This window comes from Oryzias latipes, chromosome 3 (assembly GCF_002234675.1).
Source record: "Oryzias latipes chromosome 3, ASM223467v1".
In the NCBI taxonomy this organism is placed as follows: Eukaryota; Metazoa; Chordata; class Actinopteri; order Beloniformes; family Adrianichthyidae; genus Oryzias; species Oryzias latipes.
The window spans coordinates 34,332,126-34,349,958 of record NC_019861.2 but is presented as its reverse complement, the minus strand read 5'-3'; the positions used below and the strand labels follow the sequence as shown (position 1 = coordinate 34,349,958).

General features: G+C 41.4%; 2 protein-coding genes across 2 annotated transcripts; both read right to left on the bottom strand.

Annotated features, from left to right (window-relative positions):
* Nucleotides 1-98: 98 nt before the first annotated feature.
* LOC101174736 (adhesion G protein-coupled receptor G3) lies at nucleotides 99-10,053 on the bottom strand. The gene is made up of 12 exons (XM_004067481.4): nucleotides 9,142-10,053; nucleotides 6,891-6,945; nucleotides 6,379-6,469; nucleotides 5,895-6,023; nucleotides 5,577-5,735; nucleotides 5,437-5,491; nucleotides 5,275-5,366; nucleotides 3,804-3,922; nucleotides 3,298-3,581; nucleotides 3,058-3,160; nucleotides 2,658-2,980; nucleotides 99-2,560 (listed from the first exon to the last, which is right to left on the bottom strand). The coding sequence occupies exons 1-12, from the start codon at nucleotides 9,278-9,280 to the stop codon at nucleotides 2,445-2,447; spliced, it is 1,665 nt and encodes a 554-aa protein (XP_004067529.2). The 5' UTR covers nucleotides 9,281-10,053; the 3' UTR covers nucleotides 99-2,444.
* Nucleotides 10,054-11,563: 1,510 nt separating this feature from the next.
* syap1 (synapse associated protein 1) lies at nucleotides 11,564-17,716 on the bottom strand. The gene is made up of 9 exons (XM_004067480.4): nucleotides 17,389-17,716; nucleotides 16,093-16,211; nucleotides 15,946-16,012; nucleotides 14,423-14,496; nucleotides 14,200-14,339; nucleotides 13,972-14,126; nucleotides 12,448-12,497; nucleotides 12,217-12,364; nucleotides 11,564-12,141 (listed from the first exon to the last, which is right to left on the bottom strand). Exons 1-9 carry the CDS (start codon nucleotides 17,588-17,590, stop codon nucleotides 12,011-12,013), a joined length of 1,086 nt encoding a protein of 361 aa, XP_004067528.1. The 5' UTR covers nucleotides 17,591-17,716; the 3' UTR covers nucleotides 11,564-12,010.
* Nucleotides 17,717-17,833: the final 117 nt, after the last annotated feature.

Genomic DNA, 17,833 nt, shown 5'->3' with positions numbered 1-17,833 from the left:
GGTCAGGTATCTGGACCGAACTCAAGTTAACAAAGAAGGAACTACTTTCTAAAGAAATGGTTTGGATACCAGAAAGAGAATAATAAACGTCCAGGCAATTTTTTTTAATTGTTAATTTTAATGTAATTGTAGCTCATACAAAGCATATAACACAACACCAAATTACATTTAAAAAATATTTTACTTCCATAACAGGACAACAGAATGAACAGACACATAAATGTGAATATTACAGTGTCTAAAACTGGGTAAAGTCACAGTTTAAGACAGAACACCAAGTAAAAATTGAACTTCACATGTTTGTCGTCATGGTGAAATAATATTTATTCCTTCTTTTATAGGTGTGTTTATTTTTTACATGATGCATCTGCAGGTTTGGACCGGTTTTACAGGGCTGTGTGTGATCATCAGCAATACTGTTACAAATAATTTCCACCCCGTCTTTTGACTGTTCTGTTTCCTCTGCAGAAACGTCCTCATCGTCCTGAAGCCTTCGAGCTTCTGCTCCTTTACTGACCCGTTTGAACGTTTTTGAACCAGATTCCTCCCCCGAATGTCAAATCACTACAATAACTTGAGTTTGTGGATCTGTGTGTGTGTTTGTGTGTGTGTGTGTGTTCACTCACAGAGAAAACGTGCATTCACGCATGATGCAAAGATTTCTAGAGACAGAAAAGTTTTGACATTTTAAAGGTGTGAATCTGTAATTTGCTTGTTTTTGATTTATGGATTTGAACCTTTTTTTTTACAGATTCTTTGCAAAATTCAACCGATTTTGTGGACTTCATTGTAGAATTGCAAAGTACCTTTGTAAAAACCATGATTCCATTGGAATTCAGAGTTGGACGTTTGTTTTTAATATAAAAAAAATCATTTTTAGCTCGCTTAAAAAAAACTGAGAACAGTTAAATGCCTTGAACTACTGCTTTGGATTTTAAGGTAACACCATAGTGGACCTTCCATGTTCCGGTAACTCTGTGCCCATAAAGTGGGACGTTTGTTCAAAACCGTCTTCTATCCAGAACCAGAAAGGAGCACATGACACCAATGTGGAAATCTCTGCACTGGCTCCCAGTCACCTTTAGGGTCGATAATAAGATCCTTTTATTCGTTTATGGAAGTCTTGATAGACCTGGACCTTTTTTTTTTTTTTTTAAATCAGAACTGATTTAGTTTATGAACCTTCCAAAGCCATTTGATCCTCAGGTGCAGGAGGTCCCCAGGTTCCCCACAGCAAGACCTCATTCCAGTACCAAGACCCTCACTTGTGGAAAGGCGTGCCTGAGAACATGAGGACTAAAACTTTGGCTAAAAACGGTAGTTATATTTAAAATGGCTGTCTAAGCTGCTAAAAGTGCTAGCATTGCCATCAGCATCATCAACTGACTCAGAAAAACACAATTGCTTAAAGTACTTATAATGCTAACTCTTCTAGTTATGCTAATGTGGCTAAAAGTGCTAGCATTCAGATTGGCATAATCAACTGACAGAAAAACATTGCAGGTACATGTGATAAGTTAATGTAAAATCCACTTTTTTCAAAACGGTGGCTTTTCTGTTGGTTTTATCTCCATAGCAACACAACAATTTTGTGTTTTGGTCTCCAAGGGATTTCGAACAGATCGACCTCTGTTTCAGACGAATCGGAAAAAGCAAACTTTTGGATTTCCTTGGCAACAGAGTTTTTTTGCCAACCCCACCCATATTCCTTATATGTTCGTATACAATGTTATATCAATCAGGTCAGTTCTAGCCATGGATGCATGCATTCAATTTTCACAGAATTCCATTAAAAAAGGTGCAAGTAATAGGAGAACGCCACTTTTGGAGTTTGCCATGCACAAGCCGTTTGAAATCCAGTTTCGAATTACATTTTTTCCAGAACTGCATCCTAATGATGGCTGAGAAGTTAGAAAATGATCAATGAAAATCTCCAGAGCGAGTTTTCGTTAGTATCTGGTACTAAAGGTGCTGAAGAAAAACTTTAAGATGGCTGCCTCTTCCTGAGGTCAAAGGTCAACAAAACTCCTGGGGTCAATGTAAACTTAAGCAAGCGGCATGTGTGTGAAATTTAGTGAGAATCGCTTGAATAAAAGCTCATTTTCCCATATTTTGGAAAAACGTAACTGTCATTTACATTTTACTTTTGGCTCCATAAGCTATTTTTGGCCCATTCATTTTCTTATAATATTGCTCATTGTGATGTCATCGTCTGGAGAGGGGGTGTCGTGTGCTATGTCGAAAATTCACTTGCGCCGGGTCCTAGGTGTGTACAAATTTTGGTGACTTTTTGAGCGTGTGGCGGGGGCGGAGAAAAGGTGGAAACCTTTCCAACTTCGAAAACAATTTGGTCATAATTAAGAAGACACAAGTCATGCTTAACTGCATACTCTGCATCAGGATATATCAAACATTAAATGATAATTTCCTTTTTTTAATGAGCATCAGTTACTTGAGCTGACAGTTATCATTTTCTGCGTGGACAGGTCTTTGCTTGCTGGGCTCTTGTGAGATTGAGACTTGCAGAGCAACGAAACAGACCACAGGAACATAAACAAGCCTGGAAAAAAAAACAACAACAACAGGAAAATGCTGAATTTTTCTGGAGGATTCTCACATTTAACAGCACCAATGAGAAAATGACCAAACTTACTTACCCTGCAAGGAGTTGAGTATTGTGAAGACATAAACTCCACTTAGAGAGATGTAGGTGGTGCTGGCGAGCCCCCAGGGTAAGCCCAGCACACAGCTGAGGATCAGCACTGCCACGCACTTTTTCCACAAGTCCAGCCCGTTCTCATTTTTCTCCTTCCTCCATTGGCTGCTGCTTTTAAAGCCCAAACCGTCACCTCTGCTCAGATAGATCTTGAAGACCACCAGCGCCAGCATGCAGGTGTTGTACAGCACCACCAGGCAAAGAAAGCCCACCGTGATGTAGCCGACCACCTGCCTGTGTTGGAACTCGCTGCTCATCCAGCATCTGCTCATAAATCCACATACACAGAGTGAGCAATTCTGTGCGATTCTTAGAGAAAATCTGTCATTGTCGTTTCCTACATTGGGGCTGTTGAGTTGGACTTTTCTTCGTCCATCAGTTCTAGATTATATTTTCCATAGACGCCTGAAATCCCACATGCCAGTACAGCCAGGGTTGGAAAACCTGACAACAAAGAGATAGGACTCACCTCAGACCTCAGTAAGTCAAAAAACGTGACGCACAACTTACGAAATACAAAAACCCAAGAAAAGTGCATTTATCTGACTTCATCTGAACCCAGTCCAGACTGCATGACTCACCCCATCCCAGCAGGCTGAGCTTGAGGATGTATCTTTCCACAGAGATGTTGAAGACTCGAATCAGCAGGAGGTAAAGGTGGAAACCCTCCAGAGCCAACCAGGCTAAGGTGGCGAGCAGAGACCAGTGTAGGATGAGACCCAGACCCTTGCAAACCCACCCATCCTCCTGATCCTCCAGCATCTGAAACCACAAGCTGCAGAGCAGGAAGCTGAGATGGAGGCAGAGCAGCGCCCCCGTCAGATGCATGTGTATTGCAATGGCCTTTTCAGAACGCCCCCGCCGACTGAGGAAGAAACTTGAGATTACTCACAGTGAAAATTGCTTGACAAGCTCGTTACAAAGCAGACAAAGGCAAAGCAACAAGACTGAACTCGTTTGAGAATTCCAGCATCAACCAGTTCTAAACATTCACCCATTTCTGTTGAATTTGGACTGAAAAAACAGGTCTAGTCTTTACGCAGCTTGAATCTCAGTTTTATTTAAACAATGATAGTGAAATACTCACCGCAGAAGGGAATATATAAAGAAACTGATGAATGCAAAGATGACAGAGAGGGCTGACCCCACATAGGTGATGTAGCTGAGATTCCTGGAGTGAGCTGCACCCACCGACATTTCTTGGTTCTGAAGGAAAAAGCAGATATTTTGCATCTAGACGTCAGAGTTTATTCTTAGCGAGATCTGGAACTGTCTTCTAATGCTCCTTTTCATGCAGTTAATCTTTCCAATGATTCGATTCTGCATCAACATTACTCGTCTTTTGTTTCTCCTGCTTGTATTCAGCACCTAAAGTCAAATCCCTCCGCCGTTCAACTGAGCAAAAGAATTTTGTTTATAAAATGGAAGAACAAAAGGCAGAAGTAGCGGACTAAAGCTCTACCAGAGGAATGGCTGAAGTGCTGCTGACTCCGTATCATCAACCCCCCGCCCCGTGAATGAACATATCTATGAAAATGGGTCATAGATTCAACACTTCCAGCTTTCCCATGGAAGGGGTCAGCCAGATGCTATCTACAAAGTCACAAATCCACAAATGTGAACAGGAGTGCTAAGCTGTTCCTCTGTTCGTAGGTCACAACCATTGACTGTAATAGAGAACTGGACACCAATCATAGAAAACATTTCAATTAAATTAAGTCTATTCAGGCGACATTTTTGTCACGATGGAACCAGACGCTGTCAGTAAGCGGTGACTGGTCTGAAGTCATTGTTTCTATGACAACCACTCTGGCCAATCAGGAGTGAGCTTGTTGGGAGTCGACACCCCTTCTACTTAAAAGCGGGCTACATGAAATCTGTCAATCAAACGAATTGAACGTTAGCAGCCTCCACCGACTTTAATCGAGGCATTCGATTGGTCAGAGTTGATAAGGACGTTGCCATGTTGGAACCAGACATCGTCAGAAAGCAGTGATTGGTCTGAGTCAATATTTCTATGGCAACCACTCTAGCCAATCAAGAGTTAGCTTGTCAGAATGCCATACCTCTACGTTACATGAGGTCTGTTGAGACCACATACTTTTATTGAGCCAACCTGATTGGTCAGTTTATAACTTAAAAAATTAACCATAGTAAAAATAGTAAAAACTCGTCAAAAAAAGTCAGCATGGCCGAAATATTCATTCTGACCAATAGATCTCTATAAAAGGCTTAGAGATTTTGGCTTCTTGCAGCCAGTGGGTACTTCCTGTTTGGAACGCCAAGGGGGAGGAGTCACTCAGTCCAGTTCTCATCTACAGTCAATGGTCAGAACAGATCCTACATTGTTCCAGTTGATTCTCCCAGAGTTTCCAGGACTTAACCTGGGGTTTCTCTTCTTCTGTCATGAGGACAATTCTGCTTTAGGGTGATTCGTCCCCGACAATAAATTGTTGGGGTCCAACTAGAGGGTCGGGCTCTACCTTGATGAGGTCACAATTTAGGGAGATTTTTCATTATTTTTTGTTGATGAATGTAAACGGAAACTTGGTGTTTACCACAAGTACGGCGAAGAAGCTCATGTGACTGGAGCTGCAAATGAACTCATCTCCGCTGCGAGTGGTCTGACAGCCGTCTGTGCTCCATTCACCTGTGAGCAAACAATGATGTTCAGACTTCCTATTTAACAGCAGAAAAACGGTTTAAACTTTGTTTTATACCTTTTCCCCCGGGACTTTCTGACTCCTTCCAAAACACACACATCCCATGATGGACCTGAAACATTTCATTCAAAAAAAGAAAAACAGAACAATGAGGAAAACAAGTCGTTACAAGTCAGAAGCTGCAGTTTTCTCATTACCTTTTCGTCAAAATTGAAGGTTAACTTAATGGGTTCAGTGAGATTTTTGACTGGATTGGTTCCACTCCTCACTGACAGCACTGCCCAGCCTAACACAGACGGGGGTTTGTTGTCTGGCTGCTGGGGCGACTCATCCTTCGCTTTTTGCTCCGGGGGGGTCTGATGCAGAGATAAAAAAGACAAAATGAGCTAACATGAATTAAAAAAAAAAAAAAGTCTGATGATCATAGCTTTAGACTCTAACTGAATAAAATAAACTTTAGTAGTATTTATCACACAAAAACAAAAAAACAAAAAATATTGGAATGCTTTTTTGACCTCAAAGAGAGTGCTGTTGAGCAAGGAGGCCACCACCGTGACCTCCTCTGAAGCTGCAGCTCCTCTGATTTTCTGGAGGGCCGAGGGCGGGATCTGAACCCTCACGTTATCCGTCACATTTACTTTAGCCTAAAAAAATAAAATAAACAAACAAGTCTGACAAATGAAGTTTGTAAAAGACTTTTTTACAGTTTAGGTTTTTGCTGCTATTTTCAATGAAACTGCAGAAAAGAAAATTCTTTTTCTTTTTAATCAAGTCAGCTTTTAGTTTAGTTTTTGAACTTTGCAAATGAGCAAATAAATACATATAATAAACAAAACAATCCCTAACAACACCCCAACTCTTTACTGTCATTAGTAATATTAAACAAATTTATAATAAAGCGTTTTACTGTCCAGAAAAAATGTCCCTACGTTTTTATGTTGCATCTTAGATAAAAATGCTCCCTCTTTGACCCCTAAGAACCAAACTTTACAGCCTTACCTCTAGTGAAGTTGGAACACTCTTGCGACGGAAACCTGGCATAGGACTGCGACCGCGCTGCTTGCAGGTTAGAATTCTCTCTTCATAACACCTGTCACAAAAAAGAAAGACGTTTAACCCAAAGCTTCGGTGTACAAAAGGAGGTGTAAAGATCAAAAGTTTTAAAACTGTTTGTTCACTTTTCTTTGAGTTTCAAAGGGGTCAACAAAAACCTTTACCTAATTTCCCTAAAATTCTCACCAACAAAAATGCTGTTTCTACCTAAAAAATAAAACTACAAATAAATCAAAAGATGATCAGAGTGGGTCTGTAAAAGTGGTGCATTAAACCAATTTCTGTGCAATTTCTTCATATCGACTGAAAACTGAAATGTTTTTCTGAATATTTGAAAAAACTGAAATAAAGCTAAATAAATCTTTTTTTCCTCAGTTTCAACATTTTGCTCTCTTGACAGTAAACCAATAACACCAACAGATAATAATATCAGCGAACAAACAGGGAGACGTACGCACCTGGTCCAAGTTGCAGGATTTCCTCGACATTCAGCAAGGACATTTTCACACCAGTCTGTCAAAAAAAAGGACATATTTTTTACCCAGAACGCATCAATAAAAAAAATTCTAGGCTTTTTAGGAAGACCATAACCAAAAAAATTGATTTTCTTTGTATTTTTGCTGTCCTCTTTAGGGGTTGTCGTCCGTGTCCCAATCATCTCAGTCTGCTTCCCTGCATTTCTCTCCAAACATCTATCAGGATTTGTTTTTCTGCTGGATTGGTTTCTGATCCTATCCTTCATCATCATCCTCATCATTCCCACAAAGAACCCCAACATCTTCCTCTCTGTTCCCTAAAACCTCACCTTCCTCTCATTCACACACTTCTTTCCAGAGCAAACCTCCACCTCTGTAGATGTTCTTCCACCTGCTCCCTGTTCTCAGTGCAGATCACAATGTCATCTGCAAACATGATGAGCCACAGAGGCTTCTACCCGACTACACACCACCATCTTCCTATATGTTTTCTGGCTACACTCTCCCCTGCCGCAGCATCTCCTTCAGATTACAGCATCTGTACAAGAAGAATCACCCGAGCCTTACTTTGTTTCCGCGCCAAACTTCATTTCCACACGTCCATTGTAGTCTGCTCCAATCATCCCTTTCTCCTCCATAGACACCCTGATCTTCCTCATCCATATACCTCTAGAATTTTCCCTTTGGTTCACTGTCTTTCTGGGGATCACCACAGACAATGTTCAACATCACACCTCCAGAACGTTCTAAGCAAACTCTCTCTTTCTTTCTGTTCCTCCTTCCTTCCACACTATGATTAAGCTGCTCCTACTTGTTCTCTTTCTTTCCATCTGGCGTCTTGATCACACAGGAGATTCAAGTTTTCCTTTTTCTTATCTATCTGATCAGAACTGGATTACAAAAATAATGTAAAACTACAAAACAAATGAACTCAGTAGAGGCGGGATTATTAAGATAGCTTCTCCTTTTCCAACTATAAATCCAGTTTAGCATGTCTTTAGCTAATAATGACTATATTTAATTAAGCAAATGTGACTTAAGTGTGTCTTTGCTTTTTTTTTCTGGTTTTGCATCTATGGATTTCATCAATTCTGTAATGAGTTTGATAAATCTGTGATTTTTTTTGTTGTTTAGCCTATTTTAATGCTTGAAAAAATAAATCAAATCAAATCACCAACTCTTTAGTTTTCTGTCAAAGTTCTAACTCCTCCTTTTCCTTTTTGTCTCTTGAAAACATCTTCTTCTTCTCCTCCTCGTTCCGCCAACGTTAGTCCATTTTTGCTTGTAATGCGTTCTAAACCCGGCCCTTGACTGATCCACTGTGAGCGGTTTCTGAGATTCACATGATTGATTTGTGTTTGGGTTTATCTGCACTTAGGATCTGCACACAAAAGCACAGGATAGCGCCTCCTTGTGGTTGCAAAATATGAATTAAAAAAAGGAAAAACAAAGGAAAACATTGCAGCAAACAAAACTACTGTTTGTGGAACCACAGCCTGAATTAATGATCAAATCTGGAAAACAGAAGAAAAAACTAACAATAAAATAGCAAAAATAAAATTATTGTTTTACAAAATACTAAAAATAAACACTAATGGTGACGAGCTAAACTGAGTAAAATAGATGAAGAAAAAAAGTCTTTATTTGAATGCATTAAATATTTACTATGGTATCTTAAAGAAGATGGATTATCGTGCAAACCTCAGAAGTAAAAAAAAAGGGAATCCAGAGACAGATTTTCTAAGCATCTAAAACGACTGAGACCTGTTTTACAACAACAGAAAACTGAAATGACTTTATGCGTTTAGGACCAACAGAAAAAAGAGAAGCAGCCTGTGAGGATCTGAGACGTCTGGATGGAAGTGAAAGAGAAGCAAAAGACCAACTTAGACATCTTAAAACAATAAAACAACAATTACAACAATAAAAGACAGCTTTTTTTGCTTCTCTTAGTCTAAAAAGTCAGCAGTCGAACTTTAAGAATTTCCAGACTTTTCAGACAATATTCTTCCAATAATCAAATTCTAGATGAAATGTGAGCATTTTGGTGAAAAATAAATCTCTGGAGCTGAATGTGAAAACATCCCAGCAGTCTGAACTGTTTGATCCTCACTAGATTTTTGCTGTAAAACAGCAGAAAACCTGAAGAGAGTTTTCCTTTGGTTTGCTGTCCGTTTGTTTCCCTCTAAACTCTGTGGACTCTCCTTCTCACACACAGTTCAAAAGCACTTACTGGTCGTCCAGGTGGTAGAGAAGCAGAAAACTTCCAGAAGCACGAGAGTGATCCACATCCACATGCCGGGTCTGCGTCTTCGGTTCTCGGCATGTTCAAGCATCTCTGCGCTTTCCTGAGGATTGCACAAGGATGACATGAGCTGCAGGCTTTCTCCTTCCTCACCCCAGCGGGGAGGGGGATATAGGGAGGGAGGAGGCAGAAATCATGTTTATTCATTAGTCTAGAGAGATTTCAGTTCTTTACAATTATTTTCTTTTGGAACTTTATGAAAAAGTACAGAAATCAACCACAAAAAGCACAATTTTGCCAACAAAAATGTGGATTGTGAGAGTTTTCCAAACATGAACCGTTGTCGATTTGAGTCAAAATCCACCAGCGTCAACAAACATTTAGGAAAATCAAACCCAACTGAGAGGGAAAAATACATTCTGTCCAGCATTTTTAAATCTTTTCATTATTGCAGGGTTATATAAAATCATTTCACTGCAGCAGGAGAAATGCCAAGATGCTGTGGTGAAGAGCATTTATTGATTTTTCTGGCCACACGCATCTGTACATTTCCCAACAGAAATTATGTCACGATGAGGGTTAGCATTAATGTTGGCATGGAAAGACCACTTCCTCTGCAGATTCCTTAGAAACCACCCTGCATGAGCCTCACAGCGCTGCATGCTGGGGCACGTCTGAGCACCGTTTCCCTTATTCATCAAGGTGAATGGCCGCCCATGCACGCCATTTTCCCAAACACGCACTCTTTCTAATACTTTGAAAAGTGGCTAACAACAGTCCATGACTCACTTTCCCCATGATTCAGCTCAAACCTCCATTTTTGGGTGATGGTTTGGGTTCAGTCTACAAAGCAACAAAAAATGAGGAGAAAAAAAAATTGCTGAGGAGTAACAATGCAGACATTTTTTCAGTCTGCTTATGTAAAGCCTGATGTGATCTGATAAAACAATAAATAAACACAGTTGGGGATTTTAATGGCTTTCTAAATAAAGTTGGATTAAAACACATGTGGGCTGTTTTCCCCCCCATTTATGTGCATCCATCCATCCATCCATCCATCCATCCATCCATTCATCTATTCATTAATCCATCCATCCATTCATCTATTCATTCATCCATCCATCCATCTATTCATCCATCCATCCATCCATCCATCCATCTATTCATCCATCCATCCATCCATCCATCCATCTATCTATTCATCCATCCATCCATCCATCCATCTATTCATCCATCCATCCATTCATTCATCCATCCATCCATTTGTTTGGAGTTCGTGTCACAGAGACAGTGGTTTGTCCACACCTTCATCCTGGCCACTTCTTCTTCCTCTTCTGGGTGGACATCAAGGTGTTTCCAAATGCAGCCTTTGTGTTGTACACGAGTTCAGCAGGCGTCCTTCAGCGTAATGGCTCCTCTCACTCGCGGTGTCCAGCCACCAGCACCACAGGCGCTAATGGCTGTGCAACCACTGCTGCGGCCAGCCGCCTAACAGCATCCGCCAATATGCCCAAATGCATCAACGCCTTCCAGTCCTCTGCCCGTCAAAGCAGACACTTAGCGAGCCTGGTTCAGTCTGTCATGCATCAGTTGCACATTACAACTGATGTGGAGTTCAATGTCTGTGAGGAATGGCAGGAACCAAACCTGCAACCTTCAGATTTGAGGACCTCTTTAGCACGGTCTACCTGCACACCAAATATACAGGAAGGTCAAACTAAAAGCAGTTTTGTGGGGCTGAAATACCTCCATGGATTACTTGGATAGAAAATCGATTATTGCTATTGATTTTTAAAACAAGGATCAACTCTACATCTTATCTTATTATTTAGCTGTTTTGATATGTAAACTGTTTATCGCCGTTTCATTTTGCATGAAGCTCATGCTAAAAGATGCCGTCCAACCGGTCTCTCAACGGATCTTCAAAGAAAACAAACTTGTTGGGAAGTTGTTTTTTCAGTTCAAAGACGAGCAATTATTTCTATCAGGTTTAGACCGGGGTGGGCAAACGTGTGGACTCGTGGGCAACAACGGTCCCAACATTTAACCGAAAGAGGAGCAGATGTGTGCCGCGATTTGACAACCCGCCAAATGCTGCGTTCATGTGGCGTTGGAATGATCGGGAAAAAACACCCCGAAAACACACAAGAACGCCAGAAAAACAACACCAACATCACAGGCAGAAGAACTTTCTGCACCTCCAAAGGTCAGTTTTTTCCTGTGATGCACCACCTATGGGTAGACACCAGTATTACAAGGAAAATAGAACATTAATAATCAACAGAATGGTTTAGATTTGAGTTAAATCTGTCTTGAAGATGCAGCCTCTCGTTCAGGAAAGATTTTGCTCTGCAGGATATTTTCCACACTTTGAGGAGACTTCTAGAAAAATACGTCACAGTCAGAACCCTCATAATATTAATAACATTTATTAAAGAAGGTAGAACAGAAGAAGAACCGAGTTCTTACAGCATAGAAAGAACATAAAAGTGACGTTTTCACTGAAACTGGGCCAAATTCATTCAACAATCTGGTGCAGGGAAGTCAGTTCTGTTGCAATGTCTTCTATTTACACACATCTTCTGTACAAGGAACCAGCAGCAGAAACGAAGAGCACACCTGACACCAGACTGACCCCTTTGTACTAGAGCGCCCCCTGGAGGCTTACTCCATCAAGAGCAGGAGGGTGGAGAGAAAGAAGTGGGTCAAACTTGTTTAGAAAGCAGGACTTCACTAGTACTGTGGGCGCAGCTACGACCTGCTCTACATCAGTTCATCAGGGCGGTGAGGGTACCGCCCCCCCTCTAGAGTTGGTCACTACGGATCCGCTCTGGATCAACAAACCCCTCCTGAGCTTCTAGCTGTCGTCGGCCTGGAGCATCTTCTCGATCTCTTGGTCCCACTGGTCGTCTTTGTTGTCCGACTCCGTCACGACCTCGTACTCCTGCAGCTCCTGCTGAAGCTCCTTCTCCCAGTCTGCGGCAAAATCTGCGTCGAGCCGAGAAACAGAGTCAGTTATTCGCCCGCGAAAAAGTGGCCAACGAGTGCGGTGGCGAGACCGACCGTCGGGGGTCGGGACGCTGTCCTTCTTGTCCAGCACCAGCTGCTCCATGCCTTTCCTCAGATCTTCATGGCTGAAGGCCGCGGAGTCAAAAGCGTCGCTCACAAACTCCGACACTCCGGGACTCGTGGAAATCTCCCCCTCGTCCTCCTGGGGGGATTGACCCAAAAACAGGAGCGTTTCCTCTTCATGCATAAACGGCGAGGTGATGTGAGCAGACGCGGCGCTTTTACCTTCTTTAAGTCGCTGATGGAGACCGGAGGAGTTCTGGCTCTCACGCTGTCTGCAGAACAAAAGTCACAATGAACACGAGAAAACAACCAAAACAAGAAACTGGGGGGCTGAGTAACACTTCCAAAAGCCTAAATCCATTCAGCTGATAGAAGTACTTTGCTTAAATTTCTACTCGTTTCTAAACTTTCCACTTAAAACTTTGATTTTTTAAATGTAAGAATCTAGAATTTACCTAAAAAATCTATTAAATGATTAATCGATCTTGAAAAGCAGTTTTTTTCTAAAAAAACAAAACAAAAATGACAATTGAATCTCTATATTTTGTTGAAAATTTGTGTTTTCATTCAATTCTCCATCGTGGTTTTTATTAGTTTTGCTTTTATAGACGCTTTTCACCTGTAAAAGACACAAATGACACGTAAAATTAGTAAACAGATTAAAAAATCTTCAAATGATGGGAAAGAAGAGAACTTTAAAAGCTTTTCTGAAAGTTTGAGAATTTTGGCAGACATGCAGGAAAGTCCTGCAGTCGGAGGAAAAAAGGAGGATGATGTCATGATGGTGGGTGCAAATGATGTCATGTTTGAAGGTGGACGAGGCCGCCCCAGAGGAAGAGGTCGTGGTGGTTTTAGAGGGCGCAGCAGAGGGCGTGGTGTTAGTGGTTGCATGAGTGCTGAAAGAAGCGCCGAGAGACGCCATGGGGCATGTTGGGGGCGTGGCAAGCGTGGACATTTTGCCAGAGATTGTTACCAACAGCAACAGCAGAAGTTGGCACGACTAGACCAGGGAAAAGCAGTGGAAGAGGAGGACGGAGAGCTCAGAAATACAGATGATGAAGAAGCAGAGGATCTAGATGAAATGAAATTCAATTTGCAGGATTTAGGCAGAAATCTGATTGACAGTTCATGTCAGAGAATAACATTTTGTGTGTGATGTACTTCTGTTACGCGTTAGAGCATCAAATAACAGCAGCTTCAGGTGAACAAAGGCCAATGTTTTATTCACCTGCTTTCTTTTCACATATTCAACGTAAAACGACTGCTTTTTCTATAAAAAAAAAGTTTATAGGAAACAGATAGATTTAAGTGACTTTGTTATGGAAGTATCTAAAAACAGACAATAGTTGTTACCTCTGTGTAAAATATGTTATCTAGTATTTTTTTTAATTAATTCATTGTTTTGCTTTTTTAAATGGTGGTTGTGATCTTTCATTTGTTTGTGCCTTGAGAGGTTTGCAGATGTAATGTGCACTTCAGGGCCACCGTAGTTCTTAAATGAGCATTTTCTGCTCTTGTTGAGCCATTAAAGCATCTTTTGCAGTGGAGCTTCCCTCCTCTCATGTTCTCACACTGATGAAGAGTCTGGATCTTCAGGAGGAAGAGTGAGTTCTCAGAGGAAACCATCGGTTTGTTGTCTGCTACTGAATTCAATGAACTTGAAGAAGCTCTTCTTCTCTTTGCTGAGATGATCACAGTGAGAAATAGGATTTCTTCTTACATTCAAACACATTTTAGAGCTTTAACCTGTTAAGACGACGTCCTCAGGTGAAGCCGCAGAGCCGCCGCCGTCGCCACTATCCTGCTGCTGCTGCTGCGCCGCCAGCGCCGTGAGCTGAGCAGACTGCTTGATCAGAGACACTCTGTAGAAATAGTTCCTCCAGAACATCTCCTCCTTCACGCTGTCAAACACATCAACACAGGTGAGCCGACTCGTGTCACTCGGGCCGTTCCGAACGCCGCTGCGCTGCTTACTGTTTGGGAACGAGGTCAAAACGCATGCGGTTGAGGAGCTCGTCCTCCTCCAGCATGACGGCCGCCAGAGGGTACATCTGCTCCATGTCGAAGTGGAACTGAACTCCGGCCGGAGGGTCCCGCAGGAAGTTCCTCTTGTCCTGCAATCACAGCCACAGCTCTCAGATTCCACACAAACAGGAAGATCGTCAGACCAATGCGCCGCTGTTGAAATGTCGCTCACAGCGGACAAAGCCAGGATCTGCTGCTGGATGGTCTCCTCCTCATTGTAGCCCACCCAAGGAGGAACGGCTGCTTCTGGAAACACACAGCAGCGCAAGTCAAACACAAACACACACACAATAAAACCTTCGAGTGACAAACGCTGACTTTGTTTCTGCAAAACATCAGTTTGAACTGCGCCGATGCAGGTGGAAGGTCATCATTATGACTGAACCTCCTGGTAAGATAAAGGTTAAATCAATAAGATGAACATTGTTAACCAGAAACGGCAGCATGGAGGTAAACCACTGTGGTCACATGGTACAAGTCGTGACTTAAGGTCATAAAAGCAGCTTCACAGGTTCAGATAAACGTCAGGAAGCTGAGACTGAATCAGTCAATTCTGGGTAATAATGACCCGTTCCAGAACTTGGAAAAAACAAAAAGACGGATTATCGAGCACTACAGAACAACAATAAAAACAGACGCTGACAATATCATGATAACTTACTTGATTGGGAGACTTTTTTATTGGTACAGTTTCTATCGTTCCCAGTGACCTTTAAATTCTGATTATCCTGTTTTTAGGTCAAAAAAACAAAAAACAAAACGGTGCTGTTTTTAGGACATCATCTCTGCAAAGCGACAGTAATTCATTGTAGGCGGAACCGCTGGCGTCCCCATCGCCTGCATCTACCCCCCCCCCCCCCCCCGGTCTCCCGCTAGCTTACAGCCCCTCCCATCCCCAACAAAACATTACCGGTGCTACAAGAATGGCGAGCAATTTCCTTGGATCCAGATTCCAGCTCAGACGAGGAAAACGAAGACGGATCTGTTTGTCTGACAGAGGATGCATGGAGATGGAGCGGAGCGGGAAGCTTGCCAAGCGCCCAGCAATTTTCTACCTCATAAATATGATCTTTTCAAAGTGACATTTATTCATCTGCCCCTGATTCACAACAATGTGAATAAAGGAATGTTATTTTTAGCTTAATTTTCTTTATATATGTCCTCCATCAGCAGAACAATACCACTAAAACGAGTTCCAAACACCACAAAACACCATTGTCATCAAAGTGGAGGTGTTTTTAGGAGCAGAAACGGCGACAATTCTGACTAAATCCTTCACTCTATGAGTTTGGAGTCATTTGCTGTAGTTTACATGACAGACCTCGCCAGCAAAATCACATACAGTCTGTCATGACTTTTAAATGGATGTACAGCAAAGTGAATGTTTGCCACTGACAGAAAATACTACTAACCTATTTTTCTGTTTTTCAACACAAACTAAACACAGAAATGCTGCTGCTGCTTGTTTTTAATCCTAATCATTTGCTAAACTGACTTTTTTCAGTTATATTTATTTTTTTTAGCAACTAATGAATTTGATCAATTTATATTCCAATATTTTCATTCGAGGGGATTAAAGCTGCACCTGTTTGTCCAAAACGTCTCTCAGAAAAATGTTGAGAAGGTAAGGTCACATGACCTCGGACGGCATCATAAACAACGCTCACACAAAGATCCCACTGTCGGAAATCTTACCGGACTTTCTGGCCTTCTTCTCCTGAACAAACTTCTCTTGTTCCTTCTGGAAGTCTCCGAGGAAAGTCTGTAAACAAACATCTCTGCGGTGAATATACGACGCTGAAGCAATCGACCATGAACGTTGAAACCAGAAGAGCAGCATGCCTTGTCTATAATGCCGTCGATTTTGCCTTCTTCCACCGTCTTTTTGATGTTGTGCGCCGTCTCCGCCACCGACTCCGAGATCTTCTTTGTGGCGTTGGAGGCAAAACTGAAGATGAAATCTTCACAGTCAGAAGGAAAAAGGAGCAAAAAGGAGCAGCCTGTTAGTACAGCATGTGGTTTTTATAAAGTCAAGCAGTACAACCACCAAAAAAAGGTTACAGTAAATATTACAACAACAGATACAAACGGGCTCACAGATTACATTGATTGATTGATTATTAATTTGTTTCTAAACATTTTTAAACAACTGAACCCCAAATGTTTTACAGACACAGCGAGACACAAATACTCTTGGATTTTTTCATCCTTTGAGTTTTTGTACTTTTTTGTTCGCCTGAGGCCATCCTCCTCACCGTCTCCACGTTCAAACTGGTTCTACGTGCAGCGATGCAGCACAAGACTTTGGACTTTCAGGCTGTTTGGAAGTTCTTAAGGTTAAACCCATCAGTCGCTGGTAAACTGACTACGTTTGATTTCAGTGAAACCGTTTTAGTTTTAACAGATATTAACAATGCTTGGAATTGTCTTTTGATCATCCTGGATATTTTCCCGAATTAAGGGATGCAGTCAGCAGAATGACAAACAAACAAAAAAAACAGAAACTATACAGTGGAAAGGACAGACACAAGTTACAGTAATTTTCCCCACAATCAGAAATTTTTTTGTGACGATAAAAGGGGGAAAAACTGCTAATCAATAAAGCCATTGGCGCAGTTTTCCCTCTATCTCATAACCATGAACAAAGGACTATAACAGATAATAAACAACAACAATTGTGCTTATTGATTTAAGCAGCATTGTGATCTATAGGGAGAGAAGGGGGAGGTTTAATGTGACGTCAGAGGGAGCAAGAGGTGAAGAACTTTTGATGCGTTGGCTCAACCATCCAGAGCTTAATGAAAAAAAAAAAATCCTTCCTTTGTTTGTTTCAAACTTTTATTTTGAAATCTACATTTCGGATCTTTCTATTTTATTTTTTAGTTCTAGTTTTAGGTTTACGTTTCTTTTAACAACTTACTTTTTACTATTACTTGACATTAATAGGGCGAACTACTGTTTAAACTGAAACTCGATTTAGACTATTGTGAAGAAAAGTTATTTGAAATTGAAAGAAAACTTACGAGAGAAGATTCGATAGAAATATGATGATTAACTAACTGAACTTTATTCCCCCATAACAATACAAACCAAATCCCGTCGTTTTCGCCAGTAAATGCTGAAGTATCCCCGGCTTACCGCTGAGTCCTTTCCCGGGATCATGGTTGTCCTGCTCGGCCTCGGTCCGCCGCTGCACCTCAGCTGGGTGTTTGTTATTTTCCTCCGTTTTTTCAGCCTCTTCCTTCACTTCCTGGACCACATTCTGCTCTTCTGCGTCCTCCTGCGTCTTCGTTTGTGCCGGGTTCTCTAGACCCAACCACGTTCCTAACCCTTTAAACATTCTGGGCTCAAAGAAAAATCAACAGTTTAAAGTGGAAGCATAGGAAAAACTACGAATTCAACTGTTATTGATTTTTATGCAACCAGGAAATGAAGCGTCAGCGGTTCTTCTTCTCTATATAAAATGGAGGGTAGTTAAGTCGTACTGCCACCCTGTGGTAAGACAGGGAAGTGAAGGCATTCTGTGCTTTACTGGTCTGGGCAAATAACAATGGAAAAATAAAATAAAATAGAAAAGAGAAAC